At 45.5% G+C, this 27,971-nt stretch overlaps 1 protein-coding gene across 22 annotated transcripts in view; it reads right to left on the bottom strand.

Moving 5' to 3' along the window:
• Positions 1 to 27,971, bottom strand: part of SPOCD1 (SPOC domain containing 1) — a 76,950-nt gene that overhangs the window by 31,699 nt on the left and 17,280 nt on the right. For 8 of the 22 annotated variants that reach the window (XM_077898731.1, XM_077898730.1, XM_077898716.1 and 5 more), the window contains 7 exons: positions 15,369 to 15,524; positions 13,037 to 13,110; positions 11,074 to 11,149; positions 10,867 to 10,955; positions 9,607 to 9,699; positions 1,949 to 2,016; positions 219 to 488 (listed from right to left, as the gene is read on the bottom strand). In XM_077898731.1, coding sequence (XP_077754857.1) covers positions 219 to 488; positions 1,949 to 2,016; positions 9,607 to 9,699; positions 10,867 to 10,955; positions 11,074 to 11,144 — 591 coding nt within the window. In that variant the 5' untranslated portion in view covers positions 11,145 to 11,149; positions 13,037 to 13,110; positions 15,369 to 15,524. Of the gene's footprint in view, positions 1 to 218; positions 489 to 1,948; positions 2,017 to 2,152; positions 2,240 to 9,606; positions 9,700 to 10,391; positions 10,530 to 10,866; positions 10,972 to 11,073; positions 11,150 to 13,036; positions 13,111 to 15,320; positions 15,337 to 15,368; positions 15,525 to 27,971 lie in introns of those variants that run through there. The other 14 variants (XM_077898728.1, XM_077898729.1, XM_077898719.1 and 11 more) reach the window with 13 other exon arrangements.

Raw genomic sequence — 27,971 nt, 5'->3', positions numbered from 1 at the left:
CAACTCCAAAAGATAATGAACCCTCACAAGATGGGAGCAAATGTAGTTCATGTTCTCTTTCCTGACACAGTGGGTCTCAGTTGACTCATGCGTGAAATGGGTAGGAAGGCTAAAGTCCACTAAAAGCCTCTCTAGCTTACCTCTATTCAACTCCACCGCCAAGCATGGTGTTAAGATGGCCAAGCCCTTCCTATCCCAACTTCTCAGGCTCAACTTACCAGTTTGGGGAAGCTTCCTGCGCTAGATTCCTCTGGCTGGTCCTGGCTGGACTTGTCTGCCCTCCTGTCTGTGCCCCAGTGTTGGGCATGGAGCACTGGGCCTCGCCTCAGCCTCTTGGTACACTTGGATCTTCTCTGCCCCATGGATGGGCCTGAGTGAGCCTTGCTGGTTGCAGGTTCCAGAGAGCTGGAGGCAATGTCAGTGGGAGCAGCAAGTCCTTGTCCCCGCCTCACCTTGGACACTGGCTGAGCTGTGACCTCTAGCTCCTCCTGATTGTATGAGACAGCAGGGCCACCATCACAGCCAGCCCTGACTACAGACTCAGCTTCTTGCCACTCTGTGGAAGCCTTTCCAGACACTCCCAGGCACCGTACAGAGCTTTGTGAAGGATCCCAGGCAACTGGCCTGAGGGGACTCTCCTCCATCAGGCAGTAGGACCTCCATGGGGTCATGGGGGCTGCCTAGCTGGGCCCCATTCCCCACAATAGGCAAATATTCCAACTTCTCGGTCCCTGATACACATCCCACACAAGTTCCACCCAGATCTTCAGGCCCAGACCCAGTGTCTTTGGGAGAGAGAGGACTGCAAGGGTCTCCCAAGGACTCCAGGTCAGCACTTGGTGGGGGGCTTCCCTCACACTGGGGGTGGTCCCCACTGGGGCTCTAAGCAAACCACAAGAAGCCGCCTGCCCCCTCCCCACCCTCTGAGTGGGCCTCATACTTCCTGTTTTTCTTTCTTGCCCCCGCAGGGGCTGGGCCTGATGAGGATGGTAGGCTCCTTTTGGGGGGCTACTCTTTGCTGAGGGTGGGGGTTCTTTCACCACTCACACCATCTCTGGCCTCTCCTGCCTTGGAGCAGCTCGTCTCCCCAACCCCTGCCAGCCTCTCCCTGCCAATCAGAGCTCTCTCTGGGAGATCCACAGACATGCTACAAGGGTTCCCAGGTCAACTTTCAGCTAAGATGTCATGCAGAGAAATCTGGAGCCTCTCGGAGGCCCAAGCCTCCCGCTGAGCAGGCACTGTGGGCAGCTGGAAGCAGAGCTGGGGGCCAGGCACCAAACCCTGGCTTTGTCCGGTGGCTTACAGCTCCAGGACTATCCAGTGGGCCTCGGCCTCCAAGGTGGCCCCAGGAGCAGCCCCAGCCTGGGAGCTGGCACCTCCATGGGTCTCTTCCCTCAGGACTGTCTTCCTGCTGCCAGCCCAAACTCAGGGCCCGAGAGCTCGCCCCCGGCAGGTGTGGTGTCAAGCCTGCTGCGGAGCTGGCTTCTTCCACATTCTCCTGGAAAGGCCCACAGCAGCGGGGAATGAGAACTGGGCCTTCCCTGCCGGAGCCCGCCGCAGCCCCCTCCTGGGGCATGTCTGCCCTCCTACAGGGGCCCAGAGCAGAAGCCTCCTCCATGAGGAGACAGGGAGGAGAAGGCATCATGCAGCGCCAGGCTGCCAGCGCGTTCAGAACACTGGGCTGGGGACACCTGGGGGGCACTCCCAGGGGCCACAGGGAGTCAGCACCCAGCCATGTGCGCACCCCAGCTTGGACCTGGGGCCCCAGGGGAGGCAGGGCAAACAGCCACCCTTCAGGCCTTCCCACCTCTGACGGTTCCACTTTTGCTTAAACGGGATGGAATAATAGCAGCTGCCATCTCTTAACTACCCACTGTGTGCATTTTTTCATTTCATGGGGGCAGCCACAGGCGAGGAAACGGAGATACAGGGACACTTAGCGACTCACCGAAGGGCTCGCAGACGCGAGGCGAAGAGCAGGGGTCCTCTGTCCACCGAAGGCGCAGCTCCTAACCCCTGGGTGGGGAGCAGACAGTCAGGGGGTGCCCGTCGCACCCGTCCCGCTCCGATGGACACCTCCACCAGGTATGACCCGGCGGCCCCCGGCGGCCCCCTGCGGCCCCCTGCGGCCCAGCCGGCCCCAGGCTCTCACCTGCGCACCCCGGGCTCCCCCTCCCAGGATGCCCCCCGGAGCTGGGCTGGAGCTGGGGGTCACGTGAGGGCGGGGGGAGCCCGGCGTGAGAAACGGGGGCGGGGCCTCCGAAGAGACGCCGAGGACGGGCCCCCGGGCGTGCGGGCGTCCTGGCACCGGCAGAGGGCGCGATCCCCCGGGCTTCTGGGCAGGGGTGGGTGGGCCCCGACCCGAGGGCAGAAGCCTTGGGGGGCCGGGAATCTGTGTGACAGTTGACACTTGGTCCTCAGGCCGCGGGGAGTTACTGAAAGTGCCTGAACCCCGAGGAGAATCAGAATCACGTTTTTGCCTAATTATTATTTTTTTAAGATTTTATTTATTCATGATAGACACACACAGAGAGAGATAGAGACAGAGACACAGGCAGAGGGAGAAGCAGGCTCCATGCAGGGAGCCCGACGTGGGACTCGATCCCGGGTCTCCAGGATCACGCCCTGGGCCGAAGGCAGCGCTAAACCGCTGAGCCACCCAGGGATCCCCTTTACCTAATTATTTATTACTTTAATTGTATCAGATATAAAAATATAACTCATACGGAGGAAAATGCCTACCCAAGCCCCACTGAAAGGTTAGGAAAAAAAGCTTAACCGTCCTCTCAGTTCCTGACTCTGGGGAGCAACCTTTCTTTCACCGTGTTTGTTGTCGTTTTTAGTTTTCTTATTCCCGCTGCTTTCATAACTGTGAATAATCTCATACTCTACTACTAATTAATAATATTAATAACATTAGTAATATCCTCATATTCTATCACTTGACTTATTCATGGTAAGAGTCTCTATTCACTCCCTGCTGTGATGATTGCATTAACCACCTGTGCCCCCCTCTCCTCCTGTTTTTTTTTCTCTTTCATATTTATGTTGCTATTGTTTCTATTGATAACTATCACCACTTTGAATAATAGTCTTAAAATGTCCATTTCTTCCTGAGATTGCATCTCTTGACTCTCCTCTGTGTGAAATGAATAGTTTCCCATCCCGGCTGCTGCCCTTCCTCCAGCCACTCACCTTTTCGCTTTGTCAAGCTTTGTAGCTTGTACATCCAATCCTGTAGAGCTAATTCAGTTTGCCATACTTTGCCTGTAGATTGATTCTTAACATTAAAACCAGATGACATTTATGACATTACGGCTATGTAAATATTTTCACTGCGGAACTAGGAATCTGATAGACATCAGCGAGAGGGAAATGGAATTCACTGGCACTATGTGAGGCCAGGAGCAGCTTTCAGGTTGGGGGAATACTCTGCTGCAGTTAGAGGGAATGTGCTAGATCTATAGATCAATACGGCTGTATCTCAGAGACATAATGTTGAATTTCAAAATCAAGATAATCTCGGGGTGCTTGGCTGGCTCAGTCAGTGAAGCGTCCAACTCTTGCTTTCTGCTCAGATCATGATCTCAGGGTGGGGAGATGGGAGTTCCGCCTGGAGCCCCACCTTGGGCTCCACACTCAACGGGGACTGTGCTGGAAATTCTGTCTCCCTCTCCCTCTGCCACTCCCCCTGCTTGCACATGCTCGCTCTCTCGCTCTCGTTCTCAAATAAAGAAATCTTTAAAAATCAAGATAATGTTTACAGTGCGGGAAACTGAGTGCCAGGTATATGGGAACTCTCTGTATTTATCTTCAATTTTTTTCTGTAAATCTAAAACTCACAGAAAAAAAAAGATATTGTGTGATCCATCTCGAAAGCTATCCATCTCAATCTGGCTGTCAGGTTCACAAATGAGGTTGGAGTTGAGACTGGGTGCCACTAATGACCTCCAATACTGCTCTAAAGAAATGATTTTTTGGGGGGGAATCTCTGGGTGATTCAGCAGTTTAGTGCCTGCCTTTGGCCCAGGGTGTGATCCTGGAGTGCTGGGATCGAGTCCCGCATCAGGCTCCTGGCTTGGAGCCTGCTTCTCCCTCTGCCTGTGTCTCTGCCTCTCTCTCTCTCTCCCTCTATGTCTATCATGAATTAAATAAATAAATAAATAAATAAATAAATAAATAAAGATTTTTTTTTTTTAAGTGAAAAGACCTCCCACTATGGAATGTTCCGGTCATGATAACAGAGACTTGATCAAGTCTCCTGAGAACAGGTGAACTGTTATTCTGGTCCATTTCAATAATGGAAGTCTCCCACCATTGGCAAAGAAAGGGGACGTGGTGGTGTTATTAGCACCATATGGTACTGAGGATAAAAAGACAGTGGTTGCTGGGGCATCTGGGTGGCTCAGTGGTTGAGCTTCTGCCTTTGGCTCAGGTCATGATCTGGGGTCCTGGGATCGAGTTCCACATCCAGGTCCCCATAGGGAACCTGCTTCTTCCTCTGCCTATGTCTCTGCCTCTCTCTCTGTGTGTCTCATGAATAAATAGATAAATGATCTTAAAAAAAAAAAAGACCATGATCACTAATACATGTAATGATACTTTGAGCCAGAGACTGATCTAAATGCTTTGCCTATATTTATCTATTTTGATTTACCTATATTAATCTTTATATCAAGTCTATGAGGTAAATATTGTTATTATCCCTATTTTACAGATGAGGGTTAGGGTCAGGGTTAATATTTGTTGTGTGCTTGAAATCATGTAAAGTCTCAGTTTAATGGTATAAGCTTTTCCTGCCTCTTTATTATCTCAGCTTTTGAATAATGTTTTTCAAATCCACAATAATCTATAGTAACTTGAAACTGTAGAAACGGGGGTTCAGTGCAGAAAACAATGACCACCCCAGCAATACGAGGTGGTGGGTGTTTACCAGGTTGCTGGAAGGGCCACAAGAGTGCACTCTAGGCCGGGCTTGGGGACACCGCCACTAGAGCAGTCCACAAATATGGCATGCTGGTAGCGAGCCAAGATCGGGACACGGCACGGCCCTGGCTGCCACTGTGTCCCAACATTCACAAAACCGGAGGCCAGACACAGGCATAGAGAACCCCAGTGGCTCTCCCACTGAGCTCGTAAGCAGCACCTGCCCAAGGGAGAGCACAATGACCTCCGCCTCTCATCCACCTTCCAGATCTTGCACAGTGGCACCCGGGGCCAGAAATTAATCCACATTTGGAACACTAGCTGTAAGGGACTCTGGGAAATCGTTTTCGGCTTTCCATCCTCTGCAAGATAAGAAAGCACGCCTGTATGTGGGAACAGATGTGGAGTGAATCAGTCCACATTATCCTCTATCGTGTTTTTAATTATTTTTTATCTACTCGATCTATCAATTTCTAGGAGAGGTGTTTTTAAATCTCATGATTTTAATGGACTTGTCAACTCCTTTTTTTTTAAAGATTTTATTTATTTATTCATGAGAGACACAGAGAGAGAGGCAGAGACACAGGCAGGGGGAGAAGCAGGCTCCATGCAGGCAGCTCGACGTGGGACTCGATCCCAGGTCTCCAGGATCAGGCCCTGGGCTGAAGGCGGCGCTAAACTGCTGAGCCACCCGGGTTGCCCCTTTTTTTTTTTTTTTTTGTCAACTCCTTTACTTCGCTGAGTTCTTGCTTTTATATCTCAAACACCATTTAAGGTGCATACACATTCATTTATTTTTACCTCTTTTGGGTAGATTACAACTTTCTTTTTTTTTTAATTTTTATTTATTTATGAGAGAGAGAGAGAGAGAGAGAGAGAGAGAGAGAGAGGCAGAGACACAGGCAGAGGGAGAAGCAGGCTCCATGCACCGGGAGCCCGACGTGGGATTCGATCCCGGGTCTCCAGGATCGCGCCCTGGGCCAAAGACAGGCGCCAAACAGCTGCGCCACCCAGGGATCCCAGATTACAACTTTTATTTGTGCCAAATATTCTCTTCCTTCCTATCGATGTTCTTTTTTTTTTTTTTTTTAAGATTTTGTTTATTTATTTGAGAGGGAGAGCGAGAGCACGAGCTGGGAGGAGAGGTAGAGAGAGAGGGAGAAGCAGACTCCCTGCTGAACAGGAAACCAGATGTGGGTCTCCATTCAGGAACCTGGGATGAGGACCTGAGCCAAAGGCAGATGCTTCACCAACTGGGCCACCCAGGCGCCCCCCTCCTTTTTTTTTTTTAAAGATTTTTTACCATATATGTTCTTTTGCTTTAATTCACTTATTAGTTCATTCATTTATTATTAATAATAAACTATTACAGTAATTAGTTATTCATTTATTATTTGCTTAATTTATTAGTACCCTGCTTCCTTGTGATCAGAGTTTGCCTGGTATAATTTTTCTACCCCCACTTTTTTTTTTTTTAGATTTTAATTATTTATTCATGAGAGACACAGAGAGAGAGGGAGAGACATAGGCAAAGGGAGAAGCAGACTCCATGCAGGGACCTCGATGCAGCAGTTGATCCCAAGACCCGGGGATCACGCCTTGAGCTGAAGGCAGATAGATGCTCAACCGCTGAGCCACCCAGGCGTCCCTCTACCCTTTTATTTTTAACCTTTATGTGAAGTTCTGCTTTTCACCACACCTCTTGTACATGACATATAGCTAGACTTTAGAATTCCCATCAGAGCATCTTTGCCTTTCATCGATGTGTTTAACCTAGTCATATGTCTGGGACTACTGATACACTTGGTCTTATTTCTACTCTGGCTGCATATCCTTTCTTATTACAAATTCCCCGCTTCCTTTTGTGTTCCTTTTTGCCTTCTTTAGGATTTATCAAATCACACTTAGTCCCTTTATTTTCCTCCGAAGATTGGAAATTAGATTTTCCTGTTTCTAATCTTTAGTAGTTATCCTTAACCTTATAACGTGTGTGCTTTAATTTCTCCCGGTCGAGTGTACCCTCCCGAGACACCCCTGGATGTGGTGGCCCCTCGAAGTCCTGGTTGCAGCTGAAGTGACCACATTTCCCATGCTCCTGAGCTCCCAGCCACTTAGGCAACGTCGGGTCCTCTAGGGCTCCTCATCCCCATCCTGCAGGGTTGTGGACAGACAGCCAGGAATGAACCGGAGCTGTGGCTACCCCAGGTGGGTATGCTTGTTTTATGAAAAGTGGACCTTTTCCAAGGCTGCCAGGGACTGAGGATGGACATACATCATATTGACATGACTTATCACTGTTGATGTTGACCTTGATCATGTTTGAGGAAACTCTGTTCCCCAACAGTTCTCTTAGGAAGGAAGTCACTGTGTGCAGCCCACACATAAGCAGTGGGGAGCTATGAGCCACCTCCTGGAGGGTGGAATATCTACATAAATTATTTGGAATTCCATATGGGAGATCTGTCTTTTTTCAATCACTTATTTATACCATTTATCCAATCATTTATTAATATCAGTATGGACTCATGGATATTTATTTCATACTTCGGGTTGTGGCCCAACACTGCCGTATTTATTTTGTTGCTCAAACTATTCCAGCTTGGGCCACTGGGAGCTCTTCTAGCGGACTCCTGTGTCTCTTTACATTTTCACATGTCCTCATTATTGGTGGTGGCAGTGGTGGTGGTGGTATATTTCCCCCTCCTTAGAGACTTTGACCTTGCTGATGTCAGATGCAGCTGGGACTCAGACCGACCCCCTCCTTCACTCACCTCTGCAACTTGCTACTGGGCCTCCGAACCCTGAGCCTTGGCCACACCTCTGATCAGGGGAGACCTCAGAGCTGCTGGACTCACAGAACTTGAGACCCTGCCCTTCTATCCCACCCCTAGCCACTGCCTTGCAGACACAATGCCCTCTCCCCTGACTGAGGCTTTCTACTGGTTTCAGCCCAGAAGCACTTTGTAACCTTAGTAACATTACTGCTATCCTCAGTGTGAGAATAAACTGATTTAAAGGGAAAAAATTTTTTTCATCTCTGTTATCTTTGAAAACTACCTTATCGTCTCCATTCCTGAGACCTCAGATAAATGTCCTTTTGCCAGAGACTGTTTATTACTCTGCACCCTCCTATCTGGCCAGCATGGCACCAAGGTCTCTGGAGATTCCCGTTCTGGTGGCCCTGGGTGGTCACTTGACCTCACAAAGCCTCTGTTTCCTCGTCTGTAAAAGAGGAATAACAAAAGCGTTCACAGAGCCACCACGGTTGGAGCACCTGCCCTGTATATTAGGTGATCGCTTATGAAAAGGGCCTAATATGAGGCCAGCCACACATAGCAGGTGTTCAACAAATGGAAGCTGTTATTACTGTTAGTAGTGGGGATAGCCATTTGTCTCCCTCTCCCCGGCCTTTTTCTCAAATCCACCCCCTGCTCTGAAGCTCAGACATGACAATGCCACTCTTCCACCCCTAGTCCTTCCAGGATCCAGAATACGGAGACTCCCTGACTGGGATTGAAGAGCTTTTGGGATCTTGCCCACCTCCTGACCTTATCTTCCTTCTCTGCCCAAATCCTACCAGACTATTCACTATGCCCTGAACCAGCCTCACTTCATATCTCCTTGCCTTTGCCTAAGCTCTTCTTTCTGCCCACAATGCTCTTCCAGCCTTTCTCCATCTGGGGACTCCCAGGCCTGGGTTTCTCTTCTCAGTGACAGAAACCAACCAACAGCACAAGCAGCTGGAGCTTTTGGCTCCTTCTGGCCTCACAGCACCTCCTAGTATCCTGGTTGCTGCAGCCAGCCTGCCCTGCCCCAGCCCCTCACCCCCTCACCGGCCAGGCTGCCCCACAGCCAGGGGCCTGTTCTATTGGACAAAACGGTAAGGAGGAAAGTGCATGGACTCAGGGTCCCACAGACTTGGGTGTGACCTGCCTTTGGATCCTGACTCTGCAGTTTATCAGCTGTGTGGTCTCAAGCAAATCCCCTAACATCTTTGAGCCTCATTTTCCTTATTTATAAAATGATAATAATAGTAGTTGTTTCATAGGAATGTTGTAAAGATTTAGGCCGATAATCCATGTTAAGCACTTTGCATAATGCCCAGCACACAGAAAGCGCTTAATAAACAGTCCCATTCTCTCTTCTTATTAATACCAGGCAGCCAGGAGTTTGCCTGCTCTGCCAGGCTCCACTTATTGATGGATTCAAGGCTAAAAATAGAGCTGCAGCTTTGGGGAGTAGATCCTTCCAGAGCCAGGAATTGATGCCCTTGCTACTGTGGATGGGGAAGGAGCCTGCTTCTCCCTCCAGGGGTTCTCAGAGGAACACGAGTCTTGATGCCCATCTCCCATTGATTCCAGGGCAGGCATGCAGGGGCCAGACCAGCCCAGGCCAATGAGCTCTCCTAGCAGGGGGTTCTGTGATCCCACGAGCCGGCTTCTAAATCCAGCCCTGCCATCCACTAGCTCTGTAACCTTGAGCAAGCAACATTCCCTCTCTGAGGGTCACGATTACTCTCTAGCCTGGGGAATTGACAATGGCAATAACCTAGCTTGTGATAACAAACACCTTGCAGGCACAGAGGCCTAAGGCCAAGGATAAGCTCTGGGACTCTGGGTCATGATGTCCCTCTCCAAGGCTCAGTTTTCATATCTCTGAAAAAGGCACAGTAGCCCTCACCTTTGAAGGCTGTTCCGAGTAGGTCATGGACAGCAGTTGCTGACAGCAGTAACATCTGATGGGAACCTGAGTTATCCAGTGGCCCGTCATCTCCTGTCAGAGGGTATGGAGAGCAAAGACGAAACTTTATTTTAGCTGTTTGTAGCTATTGATCTGCCAGCCTTGGAAAATGCAAAGAAATGCATCCAACAGAAAAACACCTCTCTCTTGCCTTGCACCGCTAACAGGCTGGCCTGGTAGATAAGCCATTTCTGTGCAATTGACTTCCCCCTGCCACCAGTTCAGTGCTCTTGGCGAGTTATTTTGTCTCCCTGGACAAGATCTGATTTAATTAAAGCAGAATCTGAATCGGTGGCAGGAGCCCCCATTTCCCCTTGTGCAGTTAGTCTTAACAGTGACGTCAAAGGGCATAAATCTGGCTTCTAGGGGCATTGAGCCAGGCTCCTTCACATAGATAATGCGGGGTCGGGATGGCTCACAACCCCAAGGCCGCACACCCTAGATTATTTCTCTCCTTCTTCCCTTCCTGGGACAAGTCCATTTGGGCTCTAGCCCCTTACTTATTTCTGAGTATAAGATGGATATATAATTGTATAACAATACTATTAATAAGAATATACAATCTGGGGTGCCTGGCTGGCTCGGTTGTAGAGCATGCAACTCTTGATCTCAGGGTTGTGAGTTCGATCCCCGTGTTGGGTGTAGAGACTGCTTAAAAATAAAATCTTTTAAAAAATAGAAAATAAAATTTTAAAAAGACACAGTCCCATCCCAATACACATCACCTTGCAGTCCTCAAGGAAGATACAAGGAGGGGAGGCAGTCATGTTGTTCTGCCCAGGCTGAGCATGGATGATCATGTGAGGGTGCCAGCAAACCCTTTCGGCCTGATCCCACCAGGTGGGGTATCACCCCAGCGGTACCTAGGATAGGAGATCAGGGTCTGGATTCTTCCTTTCCTAGGTTTGGTCCCAGAACTACCACTGGGGAACCCTGGGCTAATCTCTTAGCCTCTCAGTTATCTATTCCGGCCAGTTTAATTAGAAAGGGAATTTACTTAGGGATGTTAGGCTTATCGGATGATAGAGAAACAGGCTCTAGACGCAGCTTCGCAGGGGCATCTCCAAGAAGCACACTATAAAATCGGACCGACGAGGGAGCTGCTGCCACTGTCACTGACTCCAGAACCATACTGCGTTGGCCGCCACCAGGCCAGCAAAAGGTGTGCCCCACATGCATCTGATCCCACTCAGAGCTCACCGCCTTCTTGGTATCTCCGATGGGTGAGTGGGATTGAAGGAAAGTGGGTCACATGCCTGCGCCCTTGCTTCAAAGAAGGCAGGCTTCTGCTTTGGGAAGAAGGAACTTGAGATATAAGGAATAATCAAAATGTAGAAAAGGAATTTTTAAGAACATTGGGCAAGAACAAACATTCAGTACGTTTTCTTTCTTGTCTATTTCCCCCACCTTGAATATAAACTCCATGGGGCAGGTGTCTTGAGTGTCTTGTTTACCTCTGTGTCCCCAGCACCTGACATGGAGACTGCGGGGAATAAACAGACAGTTTATTACAGACAGTAAAATGTGGGTTAGGAAAGAACCACCTGTACTTTGAGGCTGGCTATTGGCCAACTTACAGTCTCTCAGGGGGCAAATCTGCTTCTCCTTATATCACACAATACATTTGATTCAACGGACCACAATTGGGTGGTGCTCATTCCTCCACAATCCTTTGCCTGATGGTGAAATTGTCTTCACCCTTTATTTCTCAGTGCTGACTCATCTCCTCCAGGAGGCTTTCCTTGATGGGCAACTCTATCACTATCACTGCTGCCATCACCACCCTGCCCCTGGGAGTTGGTTTGGTAGTGTGGTTAATAACACAAGCTCTACAGTCTTAACTGGTTGATTTCAAATACTGACTTCAACTCTTAGTAACAGTTGGAGCGTGGATAAGTCACGTTAGCAGTCTGAAGATCATTCTCCCTAACTGTAATGATTTTGAAGATCCTCCTCCTCCTATAAGTCACAGAGCTGTTGTGAGGTTTAAATGAGATATTGTATGCAAGTTCTTGGAAAGGGGCTGGATGCAGAGAGCTAGCTCAATTGGCTGTTGCTGCAGCTGCCATTGCAATCCTCACAGTTCTAGCCCTTACTGGGACAACACTGTGATTGTTTTCATGTCTGCATCCCCAACTTAACTGGAAATCAGGAACTGGGGTGTCCTTTACTCCCCCACTCCAAACCTCTCCATGCACCTGTCATATGTACCAGGTCCTCACACTGTATTTGTTGGATAAACAACGTACTAAGTCAAAGAAATCACAAATGCAAAGACTAATAGGTAAAACACCAAATTTTGAGTGTTAGAAAAGTAAGTAAAATGTAAATGTCACCTGGGAATGGGGAAAATGGCAAGTGGTTAATGTCTATATTATGTAAGGATTTCATACCCACCAATGAAAAATAGGTTGCTAAGAGATACCTGTCCGGACAAAGGTCACGAGCAAGCAATTCAAATGAGGAAATAGAAGTAGTAAGTAAATATGGAAGAACATTCAACTTGCATTAGGAAATAAAAATGAGGTACAAATGAAAGCAACAATAACATAGAATATATAATTCAATAGGAAATTATTTGTAACACTACAAAATGTCCAGTAGCAGAAGAATGGTCACCTAAATAATGACACGTTGATTCAATGGCATGGTGTGCCACTGTCAAATACTTACAAAAGTGTGGAAACTAATGCTTATAATAGTTAGGTTTACAAGCATACTGCAAAATTGGATTTGAAGCATGATCACAAGTATGCAAAAAATTCATCTTGACTTGATGAAAGCCTGGCAGAAAATACAAGAAAATTAAAGTAGTCGCCTTGATAATGAAGAGGAACTTCACAAAATTCCCACTATACACCACACACTATGCCAAGGGCTTATTTCTACTAAACAAGAGTACAGAGAAGAGATAGAAGAGCTCACAGAAATAAAAGCAAAAACACCAAAGGAAGTAAAACAAGCTGTCAGGATTCAGGAAAATTACAATAACACAGAAATAAAAGTTAGCGTGGATGTAGTGCCAAAGAGCACAGACTCTGCTGAAACACTACAGGGGACAGAGGATAGAAATGAGAACATGAGAGAAATGGAATGAAAAGATTTTTTTTTAAGTTTAAATGATGAGAGAAAATGACAGAGACCATATACACGTAACAGAAAAAGTAAACCAAAAAATGGCATCAAACAAATATTTCAAGATATATTCAAGAAAATGTCTTGGAAAAATGGAGACATTGAAAAGGTAATGAGACCCAGGAAAACTGATCCATAATGATCAATATCAAATATGTCCTAATAAAGGTATAAGATTTCAAAGTTATAAAAAAAATCCTTTGGGCAGCTTAACCAAAGCAAACTAGTCATTTACAAGGGGGTGGATACCAGGCTGGCCTCTGACTTCTTCATGGCAGCATCCAGCATTCAAACTCAATAGAGCACCACCTACAAAGTCAGCAAGGAAAGAAAGTGTGACTCAAGTATTTTATTTTGAGCCAAACTGCTGATCAAGTATAAAGGCAGAAGACAACATTTTTGAACATGTGTGGGAGTTTGGAGGCTGAAGCAAAAGCACAGTCTGGATTTGTTGGAAGAACAGGACTTCCTTCCTTTCGGTAACCTAAAGTCTTAGTCAGGAGTTCATATGTGTTTATTCAACAGACACATACATAAAGACCCTAGTATGTGTTGGGACCTGTGTCCCCAGACTATAAATGAATCTTATGCCGAGTGCTGGAGTGGGCGGAAGGCAAGTTTCCTTAATGAGGTAAGTTGGCTTTTCAAAGATAAGTGGGAGTAAGTACGTGAAGGGAAGGGTATTCCAGACAAGGAGAAAAGCAGGCAGGCAAGAACGCAAAGGACAGATATTCTGAGATAGAATTTAAGATCTCATGAAGGGTGTGTTCTGGAATGTCCAGACATCTGGAATGGGATGAGTGGGTAAATCCTAAAGACTCAGAATTGGGAAAGGGTAAGAGGCCTTGAATGCTAGGCTTTTAAAAGGCTTAAACTTCATTGCACTGGGACTGTGGAATCTTGGAATGGTTGAAGCATGAAAACCACTGTTTAGTTGCAAGAAGAAAAAGATCAGAGGTTCTGTGAGGATTCAGATTTCACTATTCCCACAGCTGCTTAAGCTAGCATTCATACTTGATGATGCATATGCGAACCATTCCCTTTAAAGTCAGGAACAAAGCAAGGTTGCCTACTAATACTGCTTTTGTTCAGTGTTGCACTGGTAGTTCTGGCCAGCACAGAAAGACATGAAAAAGAAATTAAAAGCTTAAGGATTACCCTCACCATCTAAACATTCTTCATTGCTGAGTTAAGAAGTGGGCTTGTATATTTCCTTCTTTCTACATCTTTATGTTTTTCCTAGAGGTTGTTTTTTGTTTGTTTGTTTGTTTGTTTGTTTGTTTTTAAGTAAGTTTCACATCCAGTATAGATCCCAACTGGGGCCTGAACTCACCACCCTGAGATCAAGACCTCAGCTGAAATCAAAGTCAGACACTTAACAAACTGAGCCACCCATGTGCCCTTTTCCTGGAGTTTTTAATTGTCTCCCCTTTATTCTTGCACTATTTGCCTTTATTATTGAGGACAGAATCTTCCCAACAACTTAGTGAGGTCAATTTTCTCATCCCCATTTTATGGATGGAGAAGGAGGCTGTGAGGATTGTCAAAGACCACAGCCAATACATGGTGGATTTAGGACTCTTTTCTTTCTTTCTTTCTTTCTTTCTTTCTTTCTTTCTTTCTTTCTTTCTTTCTTTCTTTCTTTCTTTCTTCTTTCTTTCTTTCTTTCTTTCTTTCTTTCTTTCTTTCTTTCTTTCTTTCTTTCTTTCTTTTTAAGATTTCATTTATTTATTCATGAGAGACACAGAGAGAGAGAGGCAGAGACATAGGCAGCGGAGAAGCAGGCTCCATGCAGGGAGCCTGATATGGGACTTGATCCCGGGTCTCCAGGATCACACCCTGGGCTGAAGGCGGTGCTAAACCGCTGAGCCACCAGAGCTGCCCTGGAGTTAGGACCCTTTTTTTTTTTTTTTTTTTGGAGTTAGGACTCTTATTGGTCTTGGTGAGATGACCCAGTCAAACCTAGGCTGGCCCTATATGAAGAGACCAAGTACATGTCGGGGAGATGGTGGTATAGTGAGGGTATGTCTCAGTTATTTGAACCTCACAAAGTTCAGAAAGACGAAGGTAGTGTAGAAAAATCCCAAAGGGCATCTAATTATTGAAAAGTTTATGAAATGAGGCATGGAGGACTAGCCAAATTGGCCAATACTCAGCTCCCCAGGGGGGCTAAGCAACCCATCCCCAGTGTCAGGACTTTTGCACATTCCATCCAACATCCAAGCATGTTCCAGACACACTTCTTGTGTCTGGATCCTCCTCATCCTTCAGGTCACCACATTCTTTTTTTTTTTTTTTTTAATGTTGGTTTATTTATTATTTATGATAGTCACAGAGAGAGGCAGAGACACAGGCAGAGGGAGAAGCAGGCTCCATGCACCGGGAGCCCGACGTGGGACTCGATCCTGGATCTCCAGGATCGCGCCCTGAGCCAAAGGCAGGCACCAAACCACTGCGCCACCCAGGGATCCCAGGTCACCACATTCTTTCCCCTCCTCAGAAAGTACCCCCTCCCATACCAGTGATTCTTCATCTACTCTTCGTCTTCACTTCCCTAGATTGCTCACAGTTTTGTTACCAAGTCAGTCTCCTTCTTCTTCCCTGAGTGAGGATGCTTCTTGGAGGCTTCCTAAGACCTGGGGTTTCCATCCCACCAGATCATCAGATTGAACCATTCCTGTAGAGGTCACAGCCTAGGTGCTAGTGGACACCATCCCCAGCACCTGTAGAATTAAGAGAGATAAAGTACTTGGAATAATCTGTGTTATTTTATATCTGGAAGCAGAGGACTTCTTTTTGAGCTCAAGTGAGAACCCCTTAGGGGTTCCCTCATCTCCTTCTCCCTAAGCCCCCACATCTAATCATCTATCTATTCGATGAATTCCTTGAATACCTCTCATGTTGCCAGGCCTGTGCCAAGCACTATGTATACAAACTGGGGCAGGTCACTCACTACACAAGGGCACTCAGTTGAGAGACAAGTGGGAGCCAAGATCCAGCCAACAGGCCAATCACCAGACTGGATTCACAAAGCTGTGTCTGCTCAGAAGGGTGCCTTTTCCTAATTCCTTCAAAAGCACTGGATGGGCTAGAAGTAGCCCTGCACATTGATGAATTGGTACCTGCCCATGTAGAGTTACAGGTCGGTGGGGGTGGGGGAGGGGACAGACAAATGATCCAACAACTAAATATGTAATTAGAATTACATTACACTCTTATTTTGCTGGTGAGGACACTTAGTTTCTGAGCAGCAAAATCAGTGGCCCAAAGCCACTGAGCTAGTAATGACAGAGCCAGGGTTCAAACTCAGGTCTCTTGGCTCCAAAGCCACAATCTGCTCTGCAGAATGAAAGAGGCATTTGGGGCACATCAGTATTCAAGGTGAGCATAGGTCCCAACCTTCATCATCTCAGTTTCTCCCTCTTCCTGACCACACAGGTGATAAACTTGGCTTTCTCTGATCCTGAAGGTCCTTCCTCTTGACCTTGCCAGCCTCTGCGGCTCAGTTCGCTTGGATACACCTGCTGCCTATTGCAGAGGCTTTAAATGAAATGACAGTTTTTACTTCCTGACTCATGTGTCTTTTGGATCCAGTCATTCATCCCAGGGGCTGGGCTGAGGACAGACCTGAGTGACAGCCCCTGTGCTATACTCATGATTCCATTCATAGTGGCGACTAAAGCCATCATATATCTAGGAATAAGCTGATATGAATAAAATTATAAAACTTTACTGAAGAATATTTTAAAAATGATCTGAATAAATGGAAAGACACCATGTTCCTGGGTGGAAAAGCTCAGTATTATAAAGATGTCAGGGGATCCCTGGGTGGCGCAGCGGTTTGGCGCCTGCCTTTGGCCCAGGGCGCGATCCTGGAGACCCGGGATCGAATCCCACGTCGGGCTCCCTATGCATGGAGCCTGCTTCTCCCTCTGCCTGTGTCTCTGCCTCTCTCTCTCTCTCTCTCTGTATGACTATCATAAATAAATTTTTAAAAAATGTCAGTTATCCCCAAAGTAACCTATAAATTTAATGTAATTTCAATCAAAATATCAAAGGTACTTTTTATGGAATTTAACAACCTGATTCTCAAGTCTAACAGGAAGAAAAAATACACAAGATTAGAAGATCCAAAAAAAATTTTTTTAGAATTTTTTATTGTAGTATAATATACATAAAATTGCCATTTTAACCATTTTTACGTATAAAGTTCAGTGGCATTACGTACACTCACACTGTTGTGCAACCATCACCACCATCCATCTCCAGAACTCTTTCATCTTCCCAAACTGAAACTCTGTCCCCATTAAGCAGTAACTCCCATTTCCCTCTTTCTCCACAAGAAAAAATAATTTTAATGAATAAAAATGAGCCAGAAATAAAAATACTTATAAAACAAGAGAATTTCTTTCTTTTTTTTCTTTCTTTTCTCTCTTCTTTTTTTTTCTCTCTTTCCTTCCTTCTCCCTTTCTTTCTTTTCTTCATCCTATCTATCTTTTTTTTTTAAGGAGATGGGAATTTATTGACTACACCACAAGGGATCGGCAGGCAGGATAGCAAAAGAGAGACTGTCTGCCTATCTGTTTATCTGTCTTAAGGGTAGCATTTCAAACCCACAAGGAAAATATAGACTATGTAATCAATGGCATTTGGACAAATGGCTCTCTGATTTGAAAGATAAAAAATCTGAACTCTGCCTTACACACATACAAAGTACCGTTGATTTAAAGAACTGAATATGAAAAAAACCCATGAAAGCTTTAGAAGAAAAGTAGGAAAGGTGGATAGATTTGACTACATCTTCAGAATGACAGAGACCACAAGAGCCAAGTTGAAAGACAAGTAACAGACTGGGGAAAACAAGCCTGCCGTGAACATGCAGTAATGCCGCAAGTATATATCTCAAAAATAACAATTTTGCTCTTAGTTTTTCCACTTCCTCACGTCAATCAGAGGTTCCACTTTACCTCCAGGAGAATTAGTGCTTTTATATCGGGAATATAAAGAGAGAGAAAGAGCCAACGTTCAGATGGCATTGTTTTTTAACTTTCCGGATCATCTGCTGAAGCCCACATAAGAAACCACATTTTTGAAAGGCAGAGCCTTTGATCTGCAAGAAGCTGCTTTTGCTGAAGAAAAATGCTCTTGAAAATCAAAAGGGTAGATCCTGAAGGAAGCTGGAGGTAGAGTTTATAAATTAACTATAGATTGCAAAGAGGACAGAGAAGACCCAGACCAGGTGCTACCTAGAGCAATCAATGGAGAGATGGGGCGGAGAGGGAGAAAGAGAGTCGGATCAGACATGACCTTGGAAGAGGTCAAGGGGGACTAGGATGAGGGTACCAGGCCTCCAGGGCCACAAAGGAGTCAGTGCCCAAAGATGGCCACACCCTCTAACCTCACTGCCTGGGAGCTTTGTGGGGGCTGCGCCTTTACCGGCAGATCTTCTATGGCCACTTATGTAGGTGCTCCAGGCCACTTAGGCCATTCAGCTATTCACTCTCCAGCCAGGGCCTTCACTGACAGTTGTCTGGAGTGCTCAAAAGAAGTGATGCTCACCGCTGTCCTGGGATTTTGCTGAGGATCTCTGTCCACACTTAGTCCTACCAATGCCTCCCCTATTGAAGTGACTTAAGACTTTTACTCCTCCTCCTAAACCAGTGGGTGAGATCTTTGACATCCATAGATTAGGTGGTACTATGGAAGTGAAGACCCCTGGAAACCTGTACTTGGCTAGAACTAGATAATGGTAAAATCTACTTTGGGCTAAATAGATCCACAGCATACAAAGAACTCATAAATCAATAAAAAATGGATGAATAATCCAATAGAAAAATGAGAAAAGGATACGAAAAATAAAATTCCAGGAAGAAATATAAACTTGTAATAAGTGTATGAAAAGATGCTCAATGTGAGTTCTAATAAGGAAAATGCAGATTAAAACAATACGATGCAGGTTGCTTATCAAATGGGCAAAAATTAGGCAAATAAGGGGAGAAAGCATTGTCAGGTGCCACTGGTAGTAGTACTCATTGGTGAAGCCTTAGTATAGAGCGAGTTGCCAATGCCATAGAAATTTTATTTATTTATTTTTTAAAGATTTTATCCATTTATTCATGATAGACACACACACACACACACACACACACACACACAGAGGCAGAGACACAGGCAGAGGGAGAAGCAGGCTCCGTGCAGGGAGCCCGACGTGGGACTCGATTCCTGGTCTCCAGGATTGCGCCCTGGGCCAAAGGCAGGCGCTAAACCACTGCGCCATCCAGGGATCCCTGCCATAGAAATTTTAAATGTACACACCTTTGAACCCAGCAATTCCACTTCAACCAAAATGTCCCTCCAGGCGATGGTTGAGAAAATCACAGGTAAAGGTGTCTGCCCAACATGAGTGCAATAGAGTTGTTTCCCAATAATGTTAGAGTGAAAAATTGGGTAACAGATTGGGAGTGCAGTTGGGAGGTGCTGCCATTTAGGGAGGGTGGACATGATAGCCTTGACTGACAAAGTGATCCTTCAAATTTGGGGGTGAGAAGTGATCCATGCAGACTTGGGAGAAGAGATTCCAGGCATAGGAATAGCCAGTGTGAAGGCCCTGAGGCCTCAGCATCTTCAGGAAAGGTAAGCTCCCATTGTAGCGAGAGCAGAGTGATGGGCAGAGGAAAGAAGTATCTGGAAGGAGGGTGCACCACTGGGCACCTGTGGGAGGCGGGGTAGGTAGGCAGGTCACGTAGGGCCTTGTAGGCCACTGCAAAGGTGCTTTGATATTTGCTTTGACATTGGAAGCCAGCAGAAGGATTTATTATTAAAATTAAAAAGCAGAATATAAGATCAAAGTATAGGATGATATGTTTAGAAATTCATTTTGAGAAGACTGAAAGGAAATAACCAAAATTGACCACAGCTGCTGAGTTAGAGTGACAGGATTATTCTTTTTTTTTTCCTCTTTCCAACTTTTAATGTCTCTTTATAGCGTGTTTGTAATTAAAACCTTTTTATAAGAGTCGGTTTTTAAAACTGGCTCTTGAGGTGGAAACGAGGCTGGAGGAGGAAGGACACAAAGAGCGATGGAGGGTTCGAGGCAGACGGAAGGCCAAAATGGTGGCAGACATGAAGGGGAGCCACACTGAGGGGGGAAGAGAGAGGGCTGGGAAGGATGAGTGGAGAGAGGAGAGATGGCCACCAGGATGGGGCAGGAGTCGGGGCAGAGGCCAGTCCTACTGTGGCCCTGCCAGGGCCCCCCAGAGAAACCCAGGCAGCCAAACTGCATTCCAGCATCTCAGGAGGCCCAGCAGCTGCCTGGATGATCCTAAGCAGGGAAGCAACATGAAGGAACTCCAGGGCTCACAGAGCCCCTATCTGTGAACTATCTGTGAGCAGGAACTGCCATGGCTCCACACAAGCACTCTGAGAAGCACCTGGTCCTTCTGAGAACAAGGCAGGGGCTATACAGCACTTTTTTTTAAATATTTTATTCATTTATTCATGAGAGATACAGAGAGAGAGAGAGAGAGAGGCAGAGACACAGGCAGAGGGAGAAGCAGGCTCTAATGCAGGGAGCCTGAGGTGGGGCTCGATCCCAGGTCTCCAGGATCAGGCCCTGGGCTGAAGGCGGCGCTAAACCGCTGAGCCACCCAGGCTGCCCCTATACAGCACTTTCAACACAACACACACACACACACACACACACACAGCACGGATGGCCCTGCACTTCCACTACAACTGCACAGCAGAAATTCTGGTTCCCAGTGAGAGCCAGGGGTATGAGCCAGGGGAGGCAACCAGGAGGGCAGCAGCAGGATTCTTTTTGGAGCCTCTTTTGGAATCCGCCAAAATGCATACAGAGCCTGGTGGTGCCCCTTCCACATCCCCTTGGCCCCTGACACAACTGGAAGCAGCTGGGAAGATAGTTTTGCGTGCCTTCCCTCCCCCACATCAACAGAGCCTATGTTCTTCTGTCTCAGGGCTCTCAGTTTCACTGGGGAAGGCCTCACAGCCCTCCAGCTGGGAACAATTTAGAAATGCGGGAAGCTGAGGCCCCCAAGGGGCAACCCTTAAAAAAGGGAGCCTGGAATCTTGGATAAACACCTCAGCTTTCAGTCCTCAAGTGGAACAAGTCCGAGGCTCTTCCTGGTGGGTCCTCAGAGGGACCCTGGCCAGATTGAGCCCAGTTGCCCACAGCTGTAACCAACTCAGAGAACATCCTCCCTAAAGAAATTGTTCCTCCCGTAGAAGGCTCCCCCATGCTGGATTTGTCTACTCACTTCCTCATAGTACTGTTTACCTCGTTCCTCCATCCCCGTATCTCCTAGAACTAGAAGCCAGCCCAAAGGTCAGCTCTCCTGACATGACACCACAGCAGGTGGCATTGGTGAATCATCTAATCCTCTGGGCCAGTCCTGGAAACCACTTACCCACCTGCCAGACCAATGCCCTTTCAAGTCTCGCACCCTGAGAGTATTTTCTGGTCTGGAGAGCAGCAGGGGAGCTAAGGCCCCAGTAACAGCCTTGACTAGGGCAGGGTGGGAGCTGGTGGCTCAAGACCCCAGCCTCCTGGCCTCTCCAAGAAAGTTCCTGACACTTTGCAGTCTTTCAGAGGATGATGCACAGGAACTGGACCCCAAGTGGCCCAGTGGTGGCTCATTCCTTACTTCACTTTGTTTTGGTTTTCTTCTTCTCCTGCCTCATTTCTCCAATCCCTTAAAGGTACTTTTTGGGATTATTTCCCAAGTAAACCATTTGCACCCAAATGTTTTTCCTAGGGTGTGCTTTTGAGGGAATCCAAACTAAGGCATGTACTTCACATGTAGGGCTGTGTGCACCATATGACATCATGTCAGGGACACACATAGTGGTGCTAAGATGGATCAGTGGGCTCAGGCAGTGACAACTTGACTCCCTCCATTATAAAATTACCTATCAACCTTTCATATAATAATTTCATCCACTGGTGATTATTGCCTTAATCTATTATTTTCTTAGTGGTTGTAAAAAAACAAAGGTGATTTTCTAATCCCATCAATCCTTCTAGATTTATTAGAATTTTTTTTATAAGGAACTACCATTGCTCACAAATGACGGCTCTAGGTTGAGATGAAATAGCACAAGAATGACAGTATAAAGACCTAATTCTCTTCTTGTCACTGCTAATTCTCAGGATGAGGATTGTGGTCTGGTTACCACCAATGGTGTTTAATAGTATTTGCTTGATGTGAGGCTTTCTCTCTCTCTCTCTGTCTCTCTGAATGTCAATATGGACAAATGGGTGTTTATATATTCAGTGTGATCCCATTACTCTGTGACAATGTCCTTGCTGGCTGGCTCAACAAGATGTTTTAGGCTCCTGTTATCTATTTCCTGCCCCAGATTTGGAATCACCTGCTTCTCCAAGAAGCCCTAATTCTTGGTGGCTGGAGGACACAATCTGAGCACTAAATGTGCTCACTGATAGTGAGTTATCACTGCTTCCAAATTTTTCAGTGGATGGAACTGGAAAATACATAACTTTTGAACAGAAAAATGAAAGAATCATGAATTTCTGCTAATATTTCCAATTCAAATGCCACATTTCAAGGTTTTTACTTAACCTCTTTAGTTTTATCCTCATATCTCTTTTCTTTTATACTGAAGATCTTGGATTCTCCTATTAGCATCATTACTTATTTGCCTTATGCTATGATTTACATAAAATAGTTTCAAAAAACAACATCAATATTTATACTGACAGTGAAACTTCCAAATGCAATTTTGAAATTTATTTGCAGCTCTTTTTGTCCTTAGAAAATATATTTTTAAGCATTTACTGTCAATATATTGTATTGTGAAGCCACTTCAGGTAATTATCTCCACTGAGTAGTTATATCACCAGTGTGATGTAAAGTCCTTCATTTCAGATTGTTTTCAAATTTTAGACATTGTTTTTTTTCTCCTTTCCTTTTGATTTAATATTTTTCCTTTTTAAAAAAGATTTTATTTATTCATTTTATTTGAGAGACACAGAGAGAGAGCAAGGAGGGAGAGGGGCGGAGGGAGAGGGTGAGAATCCCAAGCAGACTATGCTGAGCACAGAGCCCAATGCAGGGCTCGACCCCATGACCCTGAGATCATGACCAGAGCTGAAACCAAGAGTCAGACACTCCACCAACTGAGCCATCCAGGTGCCCCTTGATTTAATATTATTGTTGAACGTGTGAAATATTTATCTGATCCAAGGCCAAAGCCACATAACAATATGCATTTAGAAAGTTTCCCTCCCATCGCTGTCCCTCCACCATATTCTTTCCTCCATAAGTAATTGTTTTTATTGTCGTTGAGTGGTTTGGGGGTTCTTTTGCTTTATTCTCCCAATGTTTCTTTTTGCAAATACAAACAATTTGTATACATATTTATAGCCCTTCCCACCCCATTGTTACACGAAAGATAGCATGCTAGATATTTAGTTCCACAACTTGGGTTTTTCACTTAGCAATATATCCTGGAGATTGCTCCATTGCAATGCATCTTCCACATTCCGTGTTACAGCTGGATACTATCCTTGGTTCCTCGGTGTGAATGTATCACAGCTTATTCAGCCAGTCTCCCTAATGATAGACATTTGGATTACTTCCAATATTTTGTTATCTCAAATTATGCCACAATGAATAACCTGGTGCATAAATCATTTTAACATTTTTCCCGGTGTATCATTAGGCTAGAATCCTGGAAGTAGGATCATTGGGCAAAAGGGTAAATGCATAAGTAATCAAGGATTTTTTTTATTTTTAGGTATTGCCAAGGTCACCTTCCAAAGAGTTGTACTATTTCACAATCTCCCTGATAATTAATTTTCAGTCATTCATACAATAAGCACTTATCGAAACAGTGACAAAAATCGACACAATCCCTGAGCTCAGGAGCTTACTATCTGGTAAGAAAGCTAAAAAGAAATAGGTAATCACATAAAGAATCATCCCCAATGTGTATCAGAAAGAGAAGTATCAACTCTATAAGAGTTTACAACCAGAAGCCCCAACCTGATGGGGGACATGGTCAGGAAGACTTCCCTGAGGAATAGTGTCTAAGCTGAAATTTGATGAGCAAGGAGGAATTCGTCAGGAAAAGTGGGTGAAGGAAAATACCTGAATAAAGAGGGAATAAAAACAGACATCACAATAATCAAATTAATGGAAATTTATATCAAAATCTATGAAGCATAGTGATCTTCATTCAGAAGATAATTTACAATTTGAAATTATTTTGTTAAAATATGCTGAAAGTGAACAAACTTGAGATGCAGCTTAAGACCTGGAAAAAGAACAAGACAAAGTAGAAGAAAATTAATGAAGCAGAAAACAAAGAAAGAAAAAGCAGTGAAAAGGATAAAGAAAAATGGCTTCTTTGAAAATATCTTGTAAAGTACAGAACCACTAGTAAGCCTAATTAAGAACAAAAGTTATAGGGCTTGGAGATACAAATACATACAGATCATGGGAAAGGAGATACAGCTGTGGGGCAGACAGGGCTAAGGAATCTAGATAACATTATGGGGCGCCTGGGAGGCTCAGTGGGTTAGGCGTCTGCCTTCGGCTCAGGTCATGATTCCAGGATCCTGGGATTGAGCCCCGAATTAGGCTCCTTGCTCAGGGGGGCACCTGCTTCTCCCTCTCCTCTTCCTTTCTCATGCTCTCTACCACTATCTCTGTCTCTCTCTCTCAAATAAATAAATAAAATCTTTAAAAAAATAAAGATAACATTATGACACATCCACAGGAGGATGACACTGTATCAAAATATAAATTACCAAAATTGACTCAAGAAATAGAAAAATTGAACAGGCTAATAAAGAAAAGGTCTCTCTCCAGCCCTTCCTCCCTGACTTTGTCTCTCCCACCCTCTCACCTCTCTACCTTTATTTGTTTGTGGCCTCCACGCCTTTGGTGTTACACACAGTCTCTCTGTGACCGGTGGGAGCCCCAGAAGCCACCTCACTGACAGCCTACACTCATCCCCGTGTAAAGCAAGAAAGAGTACCGGCTGTCCTCTTAGTGACAATAGTTGTAGTAACAACACTAATAAAAATTCCTGGCTGATTGCTCTGCTTGAGTCACAGTGTTGATCAATCACAGGACTGGCCGAGGCTGGGTCATGCTCCCCGACTCCGTGGCGGTGGTGTTCGGACACCTTGACAGACAGGTCCATCCGGCTCACGCAGACCTGGAGCAATTACCCAAGAACCCAGAAGCCTGTGGAGGACCACAGTCCACTGTGGCAGTCTAGCACTTTCAGATAATGAAACGGAGAGGAGCCAAGGAGAGCAGGTAATAAATTGGAGAACCGTGTAATGAATCACAACCTCGAGTCAGACAAAGCCACGTGAGGTAGCTAAAATTTAACTAGATATTATCCCAGATATTATTCACTCAGCATTTAACAAATATCTGTGGGGCATGGACCTGGCTCCAGGCACTGCTCTGAATCAGTAAAGAACAAGAGAGGCAGGGTATCCAAGAACACCTGTCCTCATGGAGCTTGGGTTCTGTTTTTTGAGTTGCGTGACCATGAAAACATGACAGAATTTTTTTTTTTTGAGGTTTTACTCATTTATTTGAGAGAGAGAGAGAACATGAGTGGTGGGAGAGGGGAAGAGGCAGAGGCAGACTCCCTGCTGGGCTCAGATCCTGGACACACATGAGGCTTTATTCCAGAACCCCAGGATCATGACCTGAGCGGAAGGCAGAGGCTTAACCCCAACTGAGCCCAGGTGCCCCAAAACCTGACAGAATTTAAGTTCCCATCCAGTTCAAAGGTCTTTACTGTAAAATGGAAAACCATGCTTAATATCTTAACAGATAAAGAAAGGCAAAATCCATCCCCAACCTGAGTGGGAATACAGCCTTCTTTGATGAAAGAGAATTTAAGTGATTTGAGTACCTGGAATCCAGAGAGTAGCCTATAGCAAAGGTTCCCATGTTTTAAGCTACAAAGGCATCTAGAGTAGTGACTGAGCCCATAGATTCTCAGTTCAAATCCCCACTCCACCACTTATTGGCTGAGTGACCTGGGACAAGTTCCTTACCTTCTCTGTGCCTCGGCTTCCTCATCTGTAGGACAGAAGTACAAATCGTACTCTTCTAATGAAACTGCTTATATAAAAAGTATTCCCTGAGAGCCCACTAAATGCCAGGCATTATTCTAGGCATTTAGGAGACACTAAGGAACAAAACAAAAGTCTTGGCCTCCAGTAGGGGAGATACAAAATAAGCACGATAAGGAAGTAAATGATATGTCTTTTCTCTGGAGATGGGGAAAGCAGAGCAGGGTGAGGGGAACAGAAAGGACTGGCAGCAGGCTGCCATATTATTAGGGTGCTTGGAGTAGGCCTCCTAGAAATGGTGAGATTCAAGTGAGGACCTGAAGGAGGTGAAGGAGTGAGGAGGAGCAGGTATCTGGGGCAGGGGCTGTCCGGGCCCAGGGAGCATCTGCTATAAAGGCCATACAGGAGGAGCTCGCTTGGGATATTGGGAGAATAACCAGGAGACCAGTGTGGCTGGAGCTGATGAGAAGGGAAAAAGAGTAGGACAAGGAATCGGATCATGAGGGTCTGCAAGGATTTTGGCTTTTATTTCGAATAAAGTAGGAGCCACTGAAGTTTTTGAGCAGAACAGGGACATGATCTGATCCAGATTTTAAAAGGATCCCTTTGGGGCGCCTGGGTGGCTCAGTTGGTTGAGCATCTAACTCTTGATTTCAGCTCAGGTCTTGATCTCAGGGTCGTAAGCTTAAGCCCTGCATTGGGCCTATTTAAAAAAAATAAAAATAGAGTTTTAAAAAAAGGATCCCTTTGGATACTATATTGAGAATAGAATGTAAGTGGACAAGGTAGAAGCAGGGAGACCACTTAGGAAGCTATTGTAATAATCCAAGTGAGAGGTGATAGCAGTGGAGGTGGTAACAAACGGCCCAATTCTGGATATATCTTTATGGCAGAACCAGCGGGATTTTGCAATTAGAATATGAGATGTAAGAAAAGAGAAAAATCCACAGATTTTGGTCTGAGCAACTGGAAGGATGCTCATCAACTTGGGGGGGCAGGTTCAGGGAGGGCTCCAGGTGAGCAGACCTGGTGGTGGGTGGAAGATCAGAGGTTCCTCTTTGAACACGTTTAATTTGAGATGTCTACTAGACACAGAAGTGGAGATGTCAAGCAGGTGGTTGGATATGTAAGCATGGAGTTGAAAAAAGAGTTCCAGGGTGATGACACAACTCTGGGAACCAGAGGCAACTAGATAAATGTATAAAGACCATGGGACAGGATGAGAGCACCAAGGGAATGAGAGGCCATAAGGAAGGGAGGAACACTGAGGACCAACACTGGGATATGTGACATGAGAGAAGACAGAAGAGGAAGAACCACAAAACAGCTAGAGTTGGGATGGCAAGGAGTTAGGAGGAAAATCCAGAGACAGTGACATCTTAGACGTGGTGTCTCCAGGAAAAGAGAGTGATCAGCTGTGTCAAAGCGCTGCTGATGGTCTGGAAGATGAACCAAGGTGATTTAGGTGGGCGTGCTGGAAGTGGGTGGAGGCAGGGGAGAGGAATAACAATGCCTTTGAGGAGTTTTGTTGGAAAGGTAAGGATTGCTTTTTTTTTTTTTTTTTAAGATTTTATGTTTAAGTAATATCCATACCCAACGTGGGGCTCAAACCCACAAACCCGAGATCAAGAGTTGCATGCTCCACCAACTGAGCCAGCCAGGTGTCCCAAGATGAGTTTCTAAAAAATGGGCTGATAGCCAGCAGAGAAAATCTGGTTTAAAAAAAAAAAGAATACTTTTATTTTGCTTTATTTTATAAGGTGGGAGAAATCACATTTGCTGTGTGACAGATCACTGGCTAAGATGGGAAGGTGTTGGGAGGTTGAGAAGTGGGCAGAATGTATGAAAGAGTCACTTAAAAACATGTGAGAGTGAAGGCTCTCGTGGCATGTGGTGTGATTGCCGGCAGCCTTCGGGGCCTGCTTGAAGTTTATGGTCAAGAGTTGTGACAATTAAATAAGCTGATATATAATATATGAAAAGCACTTAGAACAGAGTAGCATATAGAAAATGCTATGTTAGTGTTAGCTATTATTATTTTAAATTAAGTATAGAGGGGCACTTGGGTGGCTCAGTTGGCTGAGCA

This window comes from Canis aureus, chromosome 5 (genome assembly GCF_053574225.1).
Source record: "Canis aureus isolate CA01 chromosome 5, VMU_Caureus_v.1.0, whole genome shotgun sequence".
Classification (NCBI taxonomy): domain Eukaryota; kingdom Metazoa; phylum Chordata; class Mammalia; order Carnivora; family Canidae; genus Canis; species Canis aureus.
Note: the sequence above shows the minus strand (reverse complement) of the source record. Positions and strands in the feature narration are given on the sequence as shown.